This window comes from Phocoena phocoena, chromosome 3 (assembly GCF_963924675.1).
Source record: "Phocoena phocoena chromosome 3, mPhoPho1.1, whole genome shotgun sequence".
NCBI lineage: Eukaryota > Metazoa > Chordata > Mammalia > Artiodactyla > Phocoenidae > Phocoena > Phocoena phocoena.
Window position 1 is genome coordinate 131,338,959 of NC_089221.1, and position 18,448 is coordinate 131,357,406.

At 42.7% G+C, this 18,448-nt stretch overlaps 1 protein-coding gene across 2 annotated transcripts; it reads left to right on the plus strand.

Moving 5' to 3' along the window:
- The first annotated feature begins 4,741 nt into the window (after positions 1-4,741).
- CNOT8 (CCR4-NOT transcription complex subunit 8) lies at positions 4,742-17,866 on the plus strand. 2 transcript variants are annotated; one of them, XM_065874004.1, is made up of 7 exons: positions 4,742-4,917; positions 10,247-10,431; positions 11,623-11,816; positions 13,849-14,010; positions 14,741-14,885; positions 15,585-15,695; positions 17,378-17,866. In XM_065874004.1, the coding sequence occupies exons 2-7, from the start codon at positions 10,315-10,317 to the stop codon at positions 17,525-17,527; spliced, it is 879 nt and encodes a 292-aa protein (XP_065730076.1). In that variant the 5' UTR covers positions 4,742-4,917; positions 10,247-10,314; the 3' UTR covers positions 17,528-17,866. The 2 variants fall into 2 exon arrangements, with proteins under 2 accessions (XP_065730076.1, XP_065730077.1); XM_065874005.1 differs by lacking the exons at positions 4,742-4,917; positions 13,849-14,010 and having other exon boundaries at positions 10,315-10,431; positions 17,378-17,527.
- Positions 17,867-18,448: the final 582 nt, after the last annotated feature.

An 18,448-nucleotide genomic window follows, 5' to 3' on the forward strand; every position in this document is an offset into this window, starting at 1 on the left:
CCTTTGGGTCCCATTGCTCCTAGAAAATGACAGAATGTTACAGAAGTCCAAAACAAGATTCTCAACACTGGTCACATTAAAAAAAAAAAAAAATCACAGGGGATTTTGAGATCTGGCTGTAACACCAGAGATGGGTTTGTTACATTCACGAACAGGGAGAGGAAGGGACAGCTAGAGAAGAGAGCTTTAGAAGTGACTAGAGAGTCCCAAAATAAAAGTTTTACTCTTAGCTATATTGATGTGCTCTCTTTCCATTGGCTTGTATTTCTGTTTGCCTTGCTCTGTACAGACAGAGATCAACTTTCTTCTTTATGAAGTACTGAATATTCAGTTAGCAGCTTTGGTGAGTTTCACAGTAACAAAAATCGAAAGAAGTAGTGGCAATAACTCTTAGTCAGACCCACCTAATAAAATTACCTAAGTTGTCATCAAATATTTCCATAGGCAACATATTTATCATGCCTGGGGGAAGCTAGCTTTCTTTTCTTATCAAATTTACTGTAATTCAAATAAAAAAAATTAAGATGTCTCTGCCTTTACTCCATTCTCTGACCCTGAGAGTCAAGGTAATCTTTTATTTATTTATTTATTTAATTTTTGGCTGTGTTGGGTCTTCGTTGCTATGTGCGGGCTTTCTCTAGTTGCGGCGAGCAGGGGCTACTCTTTGCTGTGGTGCGCGGGCTTCATGTTGCGGTGGCTTCTTTTGTTGCAGAGCTCGGGCTCTAGGCGCGCGGGCTTCACTAGTTGTGGCACATGGGCTCAGTAGTTGTGGTGCACAGGCTTAGCTGCTCCACGGCACGTGGGATCTTTCTGGACCAGGGATCGAGCCTGTGTCCCCTGCACTGGCAGGCAGATTCTCAACCACTGCGCCACCAGGGAAGTCCCTATTTATTTATTTTTTTAAGGTAATCTTTAAAAACATAGATCGGGGGACTTCCCTGGCAGTCCAGTGGTTAAGACTCAGCGCTTCCAGTGCAGGGGCCACGGATGGGTTCAATCCCTGGTCGGGGTATTAAGATCCCACATGCCGTGTGGCCAAAAAACCCAAAAAACAAACATAGATTGGATCAGGTCATTCCTGTAAGTAAAATCCTTCTGGGTTTCCTGATGCACTTTGAACAGAGTGCAGTTTAAGGCCTCCCAGCCTTTAGGCTCACGGGGCCTCTGCTTTCCTGTGGAGACACTGCCTTTGCTCCACCCCTTGGCGGCTGCCCTGGCCTTTCACTACCTCTAACACAGAAAACTCATTTCTAATCCTTTTACTGCTCCCAACTGCTCATGCCTCTCTCTCCCTCCCTCCCTTCCTCCCTCCCTCCCTCCCTCCCTCCCTCTCTCTCTCTTTCTCTCTCTCTCTCTCTCTCTCTCTCTCTTTTTGTCCTTCTTGTCCTTCTCATCTCTGCCCAAATGCCACCTTCTCAGAGAGGTCTTAAGTAATTGCCTATATCTTCCCCCAATCCATTTATTCTCCATGACTTTTACCTCATTAGTCTCCTTCATGACGGCTATCAAAATTTTCATTATCCTTTTATTTCTTACTTGAATGCTTGCTTACTTGTTTTATTGTCAGTCCCTGCCACCAAATGTTAAGCTCCACCAGTCCAGGAACCATATCAATTTCATTCACTAGTGCATCCTCCAGTGCCAAAATGCAGCCCTGCCCATAGCAAATGGACCATAAACACAACTGATTGGACGAACACCCAATCCCATACTGGACTGGAAATCGGACGACTCAAATCCTGGTCCTATCTTTGGGAGCCGGGTAACCTAAAATTATTTAATTATTGTGAAGTTCCTATTAGTTAGGACACCTTGATGGACCCTCTCAGCTGTGGAAATAAGTTTTATGATTACTATTGGTAGATTTTGAAATGTTGTTAGTTTAGTAGACTCCAAGGGAGAAGGAAAATCACATGAGATACAAATAAAATGATACCTATTTCTGGATTTTAAAAAATGAACTCTGATCTCTGATTAGATCAGAGATCAGAAGGTTTTTCAGGTTGTAATAAAAAGATCAAAATAATACTCAAATGCTTAGTCATGAAACATGATCTTTGCTTTACATTTAGGGGAAGTTTGATGCTCTGCTGATAATTGTCAAGAATCAGAAGGTTTTTCTATTATGTAGGAAAAGCACGGACAACACACTTCAAAAGCAGGAAATTTATCCAACTATACCAAGGAAACCAGACAGCTGGATGCATCTTCAGTTGAATGTAAAGATGTATATATATATTATCTGATAAAAAAACATCATACAAAGTGACAGACCTTGTCTAAGCTTGGGGCAGTGGGTACTGTAATGGAATGGAATTAATCAGCTGACAGGCATCTAGGTGTGTCAGCACTCTATAAAGGTTTTTGAGATTTGGGCTCATATAGCAGTACTATATGCCTGGAGGCATTTACCTTTTTCTCTATTTTCGAAATATTTCAAACCCAAATATGTATTTTAGATTTTATCTTCCTGTACATATTCCAGTTTAAGAAATTCATCTTGTTAGGTTTATTTAGAATTGGTAATAACGGAAAGGCTTTGCTGGCTAAGGAAATCACCCTGTCTGGTTCTTAAGGAGACCCGTTTTACAACCAATGTTCCTCGGTTTTTTAAAACCTGTACTCTCCCAGCTGAGGAGATGTTTAAGCCTTACTTTCTATAGTTTGTAGTTCACAAGCAATATTTTTTTTTCGAATGTGATGTATTAATGAATATATTCTACTCCAACTACCCTCTTATTTGTTTGGGGCCTCCCTCCCATCAGGAATCAGTGATTTACACAATTGTTCTAATTTTGCAATAAGAGCAGCATAAAATCCATTGTTTGCAACAGACACTCCAAGGTCTCTGGAAACACAAGCCATCATTGTGTTTGTGTTACCCTTGTCTTCAGTGACCTGAGAAATGAACAATCAGTTCTGGGTGAGGGTGCATTAGGGGGAAGGAGATGGGGTACGTTTCCTGCTTGATTGTTCCGGTGCACACCAGGCCCAGTGCTGCAGGAAAAAACAGGCTGCTCTTCACGCGACTAGCTGCTGATAGGCCTACGCTCTCCTGAATGTAATTTCAGAGTGGATTACAGAATATTAGAAACTCACAGGACAGGGGGAAGGGAGCGGCTTACCTGCTTTCTCCATCACAGTATTGCTGAACAGAATGACAAGAGTGCTAAGTCTGCAGCAGAGCTAACAAACACTGAATAGCTCGGGGATAACAAACTGAGACAGGCCAGAAACAATTATCTATTGAATACACTTATATATCTTCTACAGTGTGGGGTGGTTTTTCCATTTATTAACGCAAACATCCGCTGATATAGTTAGTCATATCTGTATGTTGCAGATAAGGAGACAGACGCTCATGTGAAGGGGAGAATGGGAGGAGTGTTCAGAAAGTGCATTTGATGGCGTTGGGGGTGGGGTGGGGGGTGGTTCACGTCCCTGGAGACTAGATTTTGGGAATCCAGGTTGGAATTTGCCGCTGAAGACTTGCCCTGCCTCCAGTCTCGGAAACGGAGGTAGGATTTTGCAGAGCCTCTTTAGGGGGAAATGGTTAAAAGTAGGAAGGTGCAGGGACTTGGGGGTGAATTTGCTATCCACTTAACAGCCCCTTTCGAGGGAAGGCATCAAGGAGTATGACCACAGCCATGCTCTGGGGAGTCCGCACCTTCTCTTAGGGACAGGGTGGAGGTCTTGCGCGGCTGACTAGGAGGGCGGCCCGGAACTGATAGCTTTGTGCGGGAAGTCAGTGCTTTGTCTTCTCTCCCACCACTGGAGAACAAACGCTGCTAAGGTCAGGCGTCGGCGAAGAGCTCTCTTTCCAAACAGGATTCACATTGAATAGGAGGGCGGGTGGGAGCTTTGAAGGAACCTCCTAATATAGGCCTGGACCCCACTGGTCTCGCAATGAAGATCTGGCGAGCTCGCTTAGCGTCCGCCGGGTCTCGGACCTTCTCGGGAAGCGGGAGGGCGCCAGCGCTCGCCCTGCGTCTCCCCAACCTAGGCTGCATCCTCTTTGTAACTCGAGCTGACCCTAGCGGGCCGGTTGCTATGGTAACGCTGCTCGCTCAGCTCCCCGAGGCTCGGAGGGGGGAGGTGGGCCTTGGCTGACGTCACCCAGACTCGGTTTCGGGGTGCTGCCCCACCCCCAAACCAGTGTTTGCCAGAAAGGAAGCCGTATGGTAGAGGTTTTGTAAGTGAAGGGTCCAGGGGGCCGCATTAGTACAGAAGGAAGCGGTCAGGACCTCCCCCAGCGAACCTCCTCCCAACTCAGCTTCCGCCGATTTTAATGGCCCTTCAAAGAAGGTAGACGGGGAGGTTGCAATTTGGAGGATTTGGTCAGACGGGCCACGCCCTCTCCTCGGCCTCAGATAGGCCACGCCCGTCACGGGGGGGGGCTAGTTCTAGACCACGCCCCCTCTGAGCGCACAGAAGTAGAACCGAAATGGAGGAGCAGTGATCCCGGTGAATTGAACCAGCGAAACTAACCCAGCGAAGGCCGTAGGGGGCCGTATTTCACTTGCGTCGTCTGAGGTCGCCCCGCCCCGCCGTTTTCGCGGCGCCCTCTTGGTTTTGTGCCTGCGCGCCGCTCCCGCGAGCTCACAGGTTGGGCGAACACGCACGGAGTCGCCGGGGCGCGCAGAAGGGGAGGGGCAGGCAGCGTCAGGCGCGCGCCCGCCTGGAGCGACGCGAAGGGAGCAGGCGAGTCGGGAGGATCGGTTGGGTAGAGCGGTGCGGCCAGGTTGTTTGGAGGGCCGTGCGTAAGGTCGCTCTGGGCATGAGGGCGCTCATCTCACTGAGCCGCTCGGTTCCAGTAGCCGATCCGGGGCAGCGGGCGGAGAGCGCCGGGTCACGCAGCTCCCGGGTTGTCTGTCCGCCAGCCCGTCTGCCCGCGCTTCGCGGGCCCTGCCGGTCAGGGTAAGCGGGCTCCCGCTTATCAGAGAGGAGCGTGAGATGAGAGAGTGTGGGAGGCCATCGGGGGCCTGCGGGAGGAAGGGGAGTGGGAGCGTGCGAGAGGGACAGGGTGTGTGAAAAGAGAAAGAGGTCCGTCGAATAGTAGTCATAATAACCACCACTAGCACACGATATTAATATTCTAGTGATATGTGCCAGCACCTTATATGCTTCATTCTGTTACCCCCTACAGCAGTCCTCCGAGGTGTGCACCACCATTAGACGACCCATTTTACAAGAAGGGAAAACTGAGGCACGAAAGAGGTTAAGTAACTTATGCAAAGCCACACAGCTCGTCCGTGTCCTGGCTTCGAACTTAGGTCTCTCTGTCCCTAAGGCATGCAATTTAAAAATCTTCGTTTTACCAAAAAAAAAAAAAAAAAAAAAAAGAAAGGGAGTTAGGAGGAGGAGACGGATGAGGGTGTTTTGAAGAGGGAGAGTGATCCTGAACAGGAAGAGAAGGATGACGAGAGACGGTGTGAGTCAGAGGACCTGACTTTGGAACCTTGCGGGCTTTCTCCTTCTTGGTTCTTGCGTCCCCGCAACTTTTCCTTGCTATTCGGTGGCTTTATGAACCCGAGCTCTTGGCTCTGGAGGAGCCAGCTCACAGGCCTGGGCCCCATGGGTGGTTTGGAGAACTGGTTGAACTGCGGTTCGGTCGAGGGTGGTGTCTTGGGATACTGTGTTTGGCGGGGATGAAGGACTGCGGCCCCCGCGGCCGTGGATAGAAAGAACCCTCTTGCAAGCGGCTGCCATTTCTTCTGAAGTGCTGCTACTTCCTTTTCCATCTTACCCATGCGCGGCAAAGCCTTTGTCCGGTCGTCTAGAATGGGGAAGTGATGTTTATTGTTTCCTTGTACTCTTAGCCTTAAACAAAACACAATCAGAAAAACCAAAACGTGCTTTTCTCCAGCAAGGTCTGGCACTCTGGATTGCTTGCAGAGAAAGCTTTCGGTTGCCTTTATCATTTACTTGCTCTTCAGAGCTTTCCTGGGTTAGTAAGCAGCTTTGTTTTGGAGAAGTTTCCACTGTAGATCATTGGGGGGCGAACTGCACAGTTTGTTCTACAGATGAGCGCAGGGCAGAGACCTCAGTAACTCCTGGGTGACCTTCTTATACGGTGTAGTACTGGGAAACAGCAGGTATCAGGGCTTGTATTTTGCTTTCATGTAGAGTAGCTCATGTGGCAGTCAAGTTTTAAAGTCAGCCTGCAAGGCAAGCAGTGCATGCAACCAAAATTATCCTTAAAAATTCCTTAGGAAGGTGTGGAGTTGGAGGTGGCCATAGTGTTTCTCAGTAAATCCAGCACAGTCATTTTTCCTTCTGTTTTGAAACTTGTTACTATTTCTTTGGTTGTAACCCAGGTAGAGTAATTAGGTTTACCTTTAGGGGCCATGCACAAATAAACATAAGTGAATGGCATAGAGTCATTCTGCACTGTGAGGTGCACTGTGCAGTGCTGGCTCTGAGCGGCTTAGAAGGAGGAAGACTAATAACCAAGGGGAATGGTATGTTTGTGATCCCCATTTTAGGCTCATACTGGAGCATGTGCTCACTGAGTGGAAAGTGGCAGGCAGAATTGCCAGTATTATTTTATTATTATTTCTTTTTTGGCTAGCATATCCAGTAATTTATGCTAAGTTAAATGTGTGCAATGTGATTCCTTTTCATTGTGTGGCACTACATTTGGGGCTTGCAAGTTTTCCTAGGTACGGGTTTGGTGGAAGAATATCTTAAATGTTTTGCCACTGGTTTGGTTTTGACTTCCTTGTTTGTCAGATATGTATAACAATGGTTAGCTTTTAAAAATAATCCAAAAAAATTTTTAAATTATAGTTGATGTACAGTGTTATATAAGTTACAGATGTACAACATAGTGATTCACAATTTTTAAACGTTATACTCCATTTACAGTTACTATAAAATATTGGCTATATTCCCTGTGTTGCACAATATATCCTTGTAGCTTATTTTTTACAGAATAGTTTGTACCTCTTAATCCCCAACCCCTATATTGTAGAAAAGAATTTTCTTGGAAATGGAAGCCATGGACACTACCTTTTAAAATTGTCTCTGCATTTCAGTTTTCTTATCTGTAAAATGTAGAGAAAGATAGTACTGTACAAAGTTATTGAGAGTTTTCTTCACTGTTATTTTGAAGTAAACCCCGCATTTCATACTGTATCACTTATAACTCTTTTTCATTATCTCTGAAAGGTAAGAACTCTTTTTAAAAAAAAAAAACCATAACCACAGTATAACACCAGAAAGAAAAAAAAAGCAAAATAAACAAAACCCTGAAATAAAATACCCAAATCAGGCACTGTTCAGACTTCTACTTGTCTCAAAAATGTTATAATTTTTTTTTCCTATCACTTGTTTAGAGCAGGGTTTAATTTAGGTCTGTATGTTTTGATTGACTGATAGGTCTCCTGAGAGTCTTTTACTTTTATTTCTTGTAATTTATTTGTTGAAGAAGCTGGGTTCTCTAGTTTCCTTTAGAAGTTTCTGGATTTTGCTGATTGCATTTCTCTGGTGTCATTTAATATGTTTCTCTGTCTGTATTTTCTGTACATTGGTAGTTAAATCTAGAGGCTTGGTCAGATTCAAGTTAGATTTTTTTTGGTCAAGACTGTTTCATAGTGGTGATGTGTTGTTTTGAGGCACATAATACCTGGTGGTCTCTTTTTGTGATGATTACAGCCCTAGTGATTATTTTAACAACTTTATTGAGATATAGTTTACATACTATAAAACTCACCCATTTTCATGTAAAACTCAGTGATTTTTAGTAAATTTACTGAGTTGTGCAATAATCATTTTAATGGAGTTTGGGAACATTTCTTGTCACCTCATGAGGTAAGATACCTCATTCCCATTTATATAACTCTCAGTCCCATCCCACCATGTAGTCTTTTCTGCCTTTATAGAGTTGCCTTTTCTGGAAATTCCGTATAAATGCCATTATGATTATCGCCCAGATCTCTAAGTTCGTTAGGGGTTACAAAACGGTGATAGTCTGTCATTCCCTATTTATTTTTCTTTATACAACTTTTATAAAGAGAAACTTTCCTTCAACTATTTGGTTACTTGGGGTTACAGTTTATGTAGGAAAGACAAGATACGTATTTTTAAAAATAAGTCCATTCATTAGCATTCTCCAATGGTGGCCAAGTAAATTTATTTTCTTAGTTCATTATGAACTCCTGGATTTAAATCTCTATCTGAAAAGTCGTGATGCATCGTAGTAATTATCCATAATGATGTTCATATCATATTTTATTTGACGAGAGGGAGCCTCTTCATATTGTTTCCTGAGTTCTTCTGATAAAACCTTAAGAGCTTCTTAGCTGGGGAGCCTTGTTCTAAGGGTTGGATGTAAATATCTAATTGCCCTCTTTTTAAGTCTGCTCTTTGCTGCTTGGAGGCCAGAGACATTTTTTGCTTGAGTCCCTTTAGTTGCTTTTGCTTTTATGGAGATGTTTCAATTAGTGATAACCCACTTCCCCTAAAGTAGTTTATGGTTGTGTTTAAAGTGACACCAAAAAGGGAGTGCATTGTTTCAGTTAGGGAAATAAGGAAGCAAAGTGGTACTGATTTAACATTAATGGGCATAGAAATGGTTTTATGCCCTTTTGCAGGGGAAAACCTTAAGCATGGTTTAGAATCTAAAGTTCTGAGACCCAACATTTTCTTTTTAGTCTTTTTGGCCTTGCTGTGTGGCTTGTGGGATCTTAGTTCCTCGACCAGGGATTGAACCTGTGGCCCCCTATGGTGAGAGAGCTGAGTTCTAACCACTGGGCCGCCAGGGAATTCCCCCAACATTTTCTTAATTATGGTCAGATAGGGGAATTTACTACACACTCAGTCTGAACTTCTGCCATTTTCTGATGTTCTTGATTTCTTCATCTGCATGCCTTTCATTCATGCCCATTGTGTATAGAACAAAAATGAGAAGAAATGGATTCTGCCTTTAAGAAGTGTTCACCCATATTTGTTAGGAAGCTACCACAGTCTACTTAAGTTTCAGAATAATTACAGTAAGTCTACTATAATTTCAGAGAAGCATCTGTAAAAATGTAGAGTAACTTGAATAAATGGAATCTTCAAGGGTTGGTGACAAACCGATAGATTGTTTTCTCAGAAGTGTCTCAGAGAAATGATGCCACTTGAGAATGGCAATTTTGTTTTGATCCAGATTCTTATTGTTGTATCTGGTTATCTTGAAAGTAGAAAGCAAAGGTTTGTTTTACTCTTTCTAGGAATTGTTCCTTAAATATATGCGCTGGAGCCCACTCTTACATTGTGTTGAGGATCTGTGCGTGGGCTTGCGTTTTAAGGAAATCCCCTTATGATAAGCTCTGTTTTGTCTTTTTATAACTAAGCGTATCATTGCTATAATAACAGCATTGCTCTGAGGCTGAACCATGTTGAGTTTTATCATGTAGAATACTGTTGCCTCCCCAGTTTCCTCCCAGAATATACACTGTAAATCATTCTGCTGCTGGTTGAATTATTTATACCTGCTGTCTTCTCTATTTTTATTGTTGAATTGATACTTAGTTTCTTTATAATATTGTATGTTGAAAAGTAGACATTAATAAATTCTGATTTTCATTGTGGTTGTTCAACTTGGGATTGGTTTTTACAACTTACATCTCTCACTTCATGATCTATTTGCCTCTCGTTGTATTTGACTTTTGGATTGTCCGGAAAAAGAATTTCCTTTTTTGGGGGAGTGGAGGGGCAAGTCCCACGTCCATATTCATCGTATAGTGTTAGGACTTCAGTGTGAGAGTTCAGGTCCACATTCTTTCAGGCTTTTGGAGATCCCAGTACATTTAAACTGGCTAAAGTGATTCCTTTAGAAATGTTTCCATGATTTGGTCCCTGTGCAAAGTGATGTGAAAGTCATGGTAAGGGCATATTTGTGTCAACAGGGGACTATTTTAGTCTTTAGGTAGTCTGGAGAGGGCTCAAAAACTGGTTTAGGGCAATGGTTTCATTTCTGTGCTAAAGGGTAGCTTGGGCAAAAGTTTCTTCATGTTTCTTAAGTAATTTTATTTTCTTCAGGTTAAAGAACTGAGGGAGGGAGAGTGAGTGTGTGTGTGTGTTTGTGTCTGTTTTGACAAAGGCAGATTCCCTCATCGTAAAATGGAGAATAAATATAATAGTCCTAATGTTTTAGCTTAAGCTGATGAAGTGGTGGTAAAATACTGTTTTGATATCTTTGTTAATGTCTTAATGCCAGTATGTAAATTAATGTGATTTCAAAATGTGTTTTTGAATGTAGATCAGATCAACCACTGACATAGTCCTTTCTAACATAGTCAGCTGAAAGCGACTTCAAGTTTCTTCAGGATGCCTGCGGCACTTGTGGAGAACAGCCAGGTCATCTGTGAAGTCTGGGCCAGCAATCTAGAAGAAGAGATGAGGAAGATCCGAGAAATCGTGCTCAGTTACAGTTATATTGCCATGGTAAAGAGCTCTACTCTGTTTGACTCACCTTCTCGTATGGACTTAGGGAATATTTAATGGGAGATTTTTGAAAGAAATGATTATACTAAAGCCATGGTAAATTAAACATGATGGAAGGTTATATTGCTTTTATGAAACATCAAGGTAGCCTGTGTGTCTGAAAAGGATATAACCTCTAGTATCTAGTGTTTATGATGTTACTTTTGTCTGCAAGTCTTTAAGCAGAAGTTGTCTCAGTCCATAGGGCACATCTGTTCCACAGGTATGGTGAATTTGACTGGCAGTGTTAAAGCAGTTTTTAAAAAGTAGTTGCCAACATTTAAAAATCAAGAGACCTTACTTAAATTCCAGATTTCTGGTATCTGGAAGAAATGGACAGATCTGGCATTATAGGGTCTACATTCCTGCCTGACACTGAGTGGCTGGAGGGAGGCACGTATCATAGTGATATCAAGAGCCTCTTTTAGGGGCGGCATGTACCCTTTAGTTTGCTCCAGTCCCCATTACTCATAACCATTTTAATACCCCGCACACTTTACTCTGTTACGTTAGCTGCCTGGAGTTTGCAACTCCTGCTATGGAGGGTGTAGAATTATGTCTTTAGCCTGGTATTCAGAACTCTCTCTGATCTTGTTCCAGGCTTTTTACTTTAAGCCAAATGTGGCTATTTATTACTTTTGTTGAATGGCTGTTTCACTTTCCTGTATTTGCATTTTTATTTATATAGTGTTTTGTTCTCAACCTAGACTGTTCCTAATTAACTGTATATGAACCTAGAATGTTCTTTTTTTTTTGGCGGGGTGGGGGGCGTGCTGCGTGGCTTGTGGGATCTTAGTTCCTCAACCAGGGATCGAACCATTGGACCGCCAGGGAATTCCCGAACCTAGAATGTTCTTAATAGACCTAGAGTTAGTCAACTACTTCTATTCACATCCTGCTTAGGATCTCCAAGTTGTTGTGTAAAGCTTCATGTTTCTAGTGCTCCTTCTGTATACATCAATGAAATCAGTATTTTAAGGTGAATTTTTGTGCCTGAGCTTGGGGCTTTTCACATAACTTTTATAAATTGAGGTAAAACTTTTATTTATGAATGGTCAAGTCAGCATTCAGTGTTTTGTTTTGTTTTTTTTTTTCCCCCCAGCATTCAGTGTTTTGTGAAACCTTACAATGAGAGATTTTTTCCTTTTCTAGGACACAGAATTTCCAGGTGTTGTGGTGCGACCCATTGGTGAATTTCGTAGTTCCATAGATTACCAGTATCAGCTTTTACGGTGCAATGTTGACCTTTTAAAAATTATCCAGCTGGGCCTTACATTCACGAATGAGAAGGGAGAATATCCTTCTGGAATCAACACTTGGCAGTTCAACTTCAAATTCAACCTTACGTAAGTGTCTAAGACACTTCTCAATGTTATTCTTAGATTTGCTACATTTGTACAGACTGATTTCTAACTGATTTTATTAATTTTAAGTTTTGTTTTCACCAAACCCAAGTAGGGGGTTGGAGAGAGTAGTCAAGCAGAAGATGGAGTAAAGAATCTCAAAAAGTAAAGTCCCTCTTAAAGAACTCTTACAAGTCAACAATAAAAAGACAGCCTAATTAAAAATGGGCACAAGGGGGCTTCCCTGGTGGTGCAGTGGTTGAAAGTCCACCTGCCGATGCAGGGGACACGGGTTTGTGACCTGGTCCAGGAAGATCCCACATGCCGCGGAGCGGCTGGGCCCGTGAGCCATGGCCGCTGAGCCTGCGCGTCCGGAGGCTGTGCTCCGCAACGGGAGAAGCCACAACAGTGAGAGGCCTGCGTACTGCAAAAAAAAAAAAAAAAAAAATGGGCACAAGGACTTCCTTGGTGGCACAGTGGTTAAGAATCTGCCTGCCAATGCAGGGAACACGGGCTTCAGCCCTGGTCCGGGAAGATTTCCTGTGCCACGGAGCAACTAAGCCCGTGCACCACAACTACTGAGCCTGTGCTCTAAAGCCTGCGAGCCACAGCTACTGAGCCCGCAAGCCACAACTACTGAAGCTCACCTGCCTAGAGCCTGTGCTCCGCAACGAGAAGCCACTGCAATGAGAAGCCTGCACACTGCTACGAAGAGTAGCCCCTGCTCGCCGCAAACAGAGAAAAGCCCATGCGCAGCAACGAAGACCCAACACAGCCGTAAATAAATAAATAAATAAATAAATAAATAAAATGGGCACAAGATCTGAATAGACATTTCTCCGAAGAAGATTTAGAAATGGCTAGTAAGCTTATGAAAAGATGGTCACCACCATTAGTCATTAGGGAAATGCAAACCAAAACCATGAGATACTACTTCATACCCACTAGGTGGCTGTGATCAAAAAGACATAATAACAAATGTTGGTGAGGGTGTGGAGAAATTAGAACTCTCATACATTGCTATTGGGAATATAAAATGATGCAACCTCCTTGGAAAACAGGCAGTTTCTCAAAAGGTTAAAAATAGAGTTACCGTATGACCCAGCAATTCCATCCAAGAGAAATGAAGACATACATCCGTGTAAAAACTTGTATGTGAGTGTTCATAGCAGCATTATTCATAAAGGCCCCAAATTGGAAACTGTCCAACTGTCTGTGATCTGAGGAATGGCTATATGTGGTATATCCATGCCATGGAATGTTACTGCACAGTACAGAGAGATAAAGTACTGACATATGCTATGCATGGATGAGTTTTGAAAACATGCTAAGGGAAAGAAGCCAGACACAAAAGATCGCATTCTTAACCACTGCACCACCAGGGAAGTCCTGCTTTTCATTAAATAATGAGAAAATGTGGATCTTTCATAATTAAGATACTTATTTTGTGGGGCAAAAATCCCATTTTTCTTTCTGTCCCAGGTAAGATTACTTTGTGTGTTTGCTAGAATACTGGAAGGAATGAATTGATTTATTCTTAAATTATGAAAGTATTTCAAGAATACTTACTCTCGGGACTTCCCTGGTGGCACAGAGGTTAAGAATCCACCTGCCAACGCAGGGGACATGGGTTTGAGCCCTGGTGCAGGAAGATCCCACATGCTGCGGAGCACCTAAGCCCGTGCGCCACAACTACTGAGCCTGTGCTCTAGAGCCTGCGAGCTACAACTGCAGAGCCCGCGTGCTGCAACTACTGAAGCCCCTGCGCCTAGAACCCGTGCTCCACAACGAGAAGCCACTACAATAAGAAGCCTACGCACCACGACAAAGAGTATCCCCCATTCGCCACAACTGGAGAAAGCCCGCATGCAGCAGTGAAGATCCAACATAGCCAAAAATAAATAAATAAAATATAAAAAAATAAATTAAAAAAAAAGAATACTTATTCTATAATTTATAAGGTGATGGTAATATTGTTGCCCACTACTTCTTTTACCTTACCAGCAGCTAAGAAGTAAACACCTTCTCTTTTTAGAGAGGACATGTACTCCCAGGATTCCATAGATCTCCTTGCTAACTCAGGACTGCAGTTTCAGAAGCATGAAGAGGAAGGGATTGACACATTGCACTTTGCAGAGCTGCTTATGACATCAGGGGTGGTTCTCTGTGACAATGTCAAATGGCTTTCATTTCACAGGTCAGTCTCAAGAGAGTGTTTCTCTCTTCCTTTGGAAGCAAGAATTCTTATGTTATTTTTGCAGTCCTCTTGGCGCTCTTTTGTTGCTCACTAGCAGTTATAAAGTTGAAATGGTAACAGTTGCTCACATGTCAGTTTTTCAGAAAACACTTTGGAGCGCATACTGGTTTCTTTCACACAGTACTAGGCTGTATCATGTGGCTGCAGTGGGCATATGTCAAGTGGAAAGATGGAGGGTGGGGAGGATGGAAGTACTTGGTCATCTTTTTCTTGTCATTTAAATGGCTGGCCTGGAGTTTCCTGGGTACTCAAAAGCAAATTCCCCTTAGGAGAAGTTATTTTACCTTTCAATACCTTTTCTTTTTTTTTGGTCGCCCCGCCTGGCTTGTGGGATCTCAGTCCCCAAACAGGGAGTCAACGTGGGCCACAGCAGTGAAAGTGCCAAATCCTAACCACTAGCCCACCAGGGGACTCCATACCTTTCAGTACTTTTGAATTTTTGATGAATAAAACCCCCATTTATAAACCCTTGGGTTCTCTTATATATCTCCCATATTAATCTGTTATGTGGTTATTTAGTGGAAAGTTCAGAGGACAGGATAATCTACTTTGGAAAACTGAAAGTTCCTAACATGAGGTAGCATCATAAGTTCTGAGAAATGAAGCAGTTGAATGCTGGGGCCTGTTAACTCCTGCTCTTTCACCTTACTGCCTCATTCTCTCCTCGTAGTGGCTATGATTTTGGCTACATGGTTAAGTTACTTACGGATTCTCGTTTGCCAGAAGAGGAACATGAATTCTTTCACATTCTGAACCTTTTCTTCCCATCCATATATGATGTGAAATACCTGATGAAAAGTTGCAAAAATCTTAAGGTACACAATATTTTTCTTAATAGTAGTAACGACGACAAGACAACAATGCAGACTTGTCATTTTGCTTTATTGCAGTTTGTTCAGCATGTGTCCTTCAGTACCTGCTAGGTGCCAGCATGGTGCTAGACAGGGTGTATATAGAGTTGATTGGCAGAGAGATTTGTGTGGTAACTGTCTTTAACCTGGGCACGAAGGGAGCCTTCTGCTACTCTCACCCTAAGGCAGGCATTCTTCACTTAGGGCCCGCCCACGAACCTAGTGAAACAGTTGGAGACATGAGGTATATGTATGATTTGCTAGGAATGAGGTCTACAGTGTACCAGACTCTCAGAGGGGTTCTTAGCTCTAGACAATTTAAGAACTCCTTCCTCTAATAAATTGTTGATATAAGAGGTTTGCCATCTAGAATTGGATTGGCATTTATTTCCCCAACCTTGTTTTACAGCAGTGAGGACTTTCAGGGGCGGAGGTCTGACAAAACTAACGATACAGAAAAGAATGAAGGGAGTGAAAAGTGGAATATAACATAGTGTATCATTTGGAGGGCTAAAAAGGGGATACTGCTGGGGAAGACCTGTTATGTAAATGGCCTGTTCCTACTTCCTGTCACCACAAGAAGTAAACTCAAGAATAGACATAGTTGACTCCAGTAGAGAAGTCGGGTCTGTAATATTATATTTGTTTTCCTTACATCTCCAGGGAGGTCTTCAGGAAGTTGCTGATCAGTTGGATTTGCAGAGAATTGGAAGGCAGCACCAGGCAGGCTCAGACTCACTGCTAACGGGAATGGCATTCTTCAGGATGAAAGAGGTAAGGCAAAGGTTTTTTGGGCTGAGGTTTGTTGAAAATTTATAGTTTCTCTTGGAAGTTGGTGATCACCTTGAAAGCAGTGGGTTGTTTTTCTTTTTTGGTTTGTTTGTTATGCATGTGTTCAGTATATTAGATGTGATATGGGAGGCAAAGAAGCATTCTGAAATGGAGGTCACTCAGAAGTGTACTTGGTGTTCCTAGCACCTCTCATCCTTGCAGTTATTTGCTTTTCTTTTGATTTCTATAATATGAACACATTTGTGAACCTACCCACTTATTTTATGCTAAGTTCTATTAATTATCAAATGTCCCACAGCTAACATCATATTCAGTGGTGAAAAGCTGAAAGCTTTTCCTCTAAGATCAGGAACAAGACAAGGATGCCCACTCTCTCCACTTTTATTCAACATGTTATTGGAAGTCCTAGCTGGAGCAGTTAGGCAAGAAAAAGAAATACAAGGCATCCAAATCAGAAAGGAGGAAAACTGTCACTGTTTGCAGATGACATATATAGAAAACCCTAAAGACTCCACCAAAAAACTGTTAGAGCTAATAAACGAATCCAGTAAAATTGCAGGATAAAAGGTTAATATAAAAAATATGTTGTTTCTATACACTAATAGTGAACTATCAGAAAGAGAAATTATGAAACAATCCCATTTACAATTGCATCAAAAAGAATAAAATAACCTTGGAATAAATTTTACCAAGGAGGTGAAAGACCTGTCTACTGAAAACTCTTAAGACATTGATGAAAGAAATTGAAGAAGACACAAATAAATGGAAAGATATTCTGGGCTCATGGATTGGAAGAATTAATATTGTCAAAATGTCCATACTACCCAAAGTAGTCTACAGATTGAATGTAATCCTGATCAAAATTCCAGTGGCATTTTTCACAGGAATAGAAAAAATAATCCTCAAATTTGCATGGAACCACAAAAGACTCCAAATAGCCGAAGCAATCTTGAGGAAGAAGAACAAAGCTGGCAGCACCATGCTCCCAATTTTGCCCTCTGAGGTACCTTTGGCGATGTCTGGAGACATTTTCGGCTGTCGTAACCTGTGGGAGTTGGGTTGTGTGCTGTTAGCCAGGGATGCCGCTGAACATCCTACAGTGCTACAATACACTGGACAACCTTCCTCGCCCCCCAGCAGAGAGTTATCCTGCCTAGTAGTGCCCAAAAGGGTGAGATACCTTGCTGTGTATGTGCTTCCTGTCCATTTTCTCACTCATAACAACCTATTATTATACTACCCATTTTATGGATAGGAAACCGTGGCTTAAGGAGCGTTGAAGTGATTTTTCTAAGATCACACAGTGAGTCAGTCTGAGTCTAGAGCTCAAGCTCTTCACCATTGCACTGCCTGTTAAAGAGAAGGGAGGAGATAGAGGCAGTTGTATTAAACAGCAACAGCAGCACAGGGATCCTGGCAGTAAAAACTCATGGAAAGTGGAAGTCTGTTCAGAAAGGGGAGCCTATGTAGAGAGAACGGAACATGAAAAGACTGTGTAGGAAAGGTTTGGAGCCTTTCTTGATGAAGTTAGTTTCTAGGTGGCTAGGTTTTCAAGGCTTTAAGAGAGCTGGGAGGTGTTGATGTAGTAGTATTGCGGCTTGGCCTGATTCTTGGCATGACTCTTGGCATGATTCTCACCAGGGGTTCTCTGTCCTATTCTGCAGTTGTTTTTTGAGGACAGTATTGATGATGCCAAGTACTGTGGGCGGCTCTATGGCCTAGGCACGGGAGTGGCCCAGAAGCAGAATGAGGATGTGGACTCTGCCCAGGAGAAGATGAGCATCCTGGCAATCATCAACAACATGCAGCAGTGACGGCGGCGAGGCTCTGCAGGGTGGGCCTGGTCCCAGAGTGGTGCTTAATGTGCCGACTGTGTGTACTTATCTTCCTCCCCAAGAGAAGACGCTTCTTTTGAGCAAACTGTACCTACCATCAGCGTTGACAGAAAGACTTTTGTTTTACTGAAGACAAAAGATGTCTTTTAGATCCGGAAGAAGGGAGTTTGCTCTGAATCTGTAAACACGTCTTCCCTATTCCTCATCCCTAAGCCTCTTCTCCAGTTGCCTCCTGCCACCAGCATCCATGGCTCATTTGACACCTTCTAAAATCCAGGACAAGTCAGAAACAAACTAGTAAAATGTATATAACTCTTACCTGTGTCATTCTTTTTCTTTTAAATTTGTTGCTAATCTCTGAGGATGAAGACTTCTTGCTGTGATTCTCAGCTGAGCTGAGGGCTTCAAGGGAAAGTGGAACCAAGTGGTGGTCTTGTGAAGTGGGTTATAGATGTTGAACCTTTCCTTTCCTTCCTTCCTTTTCGTTTATTTTGACCCTTCTTGAGGACATTTGCTTTCCTCACACTTTGTTGGTCTTTATGTATTATTCCGTGGAAATGAATTACTCAGTGCTGAAATACGAAGACCAGATAATGAAAACTTTCCTTAAAAACAAAATTCTAGAATCTGTCTACCCTTTATTCACAAGGAACTCCAGAATGGGTATTAAGTTAAGCACTTTCTTTAAGTCTGTGTTCCGTTGCGCCACTGAGATTGGCTGTCACATGTGCATCATTTGAAATCATTTTAAGTTTTCATTTCATAAAATACCTTGGATTTGATCCCGAAGGAAACTACTAAGAGCAGGTTTTTGGATCGTAAGTCTGTTACATTTTCAGTAATGTGATTTCAGATGGTCATCTGTATTCTCCTGCCTCTCTTCTCTGTTTTCCCTGCCTT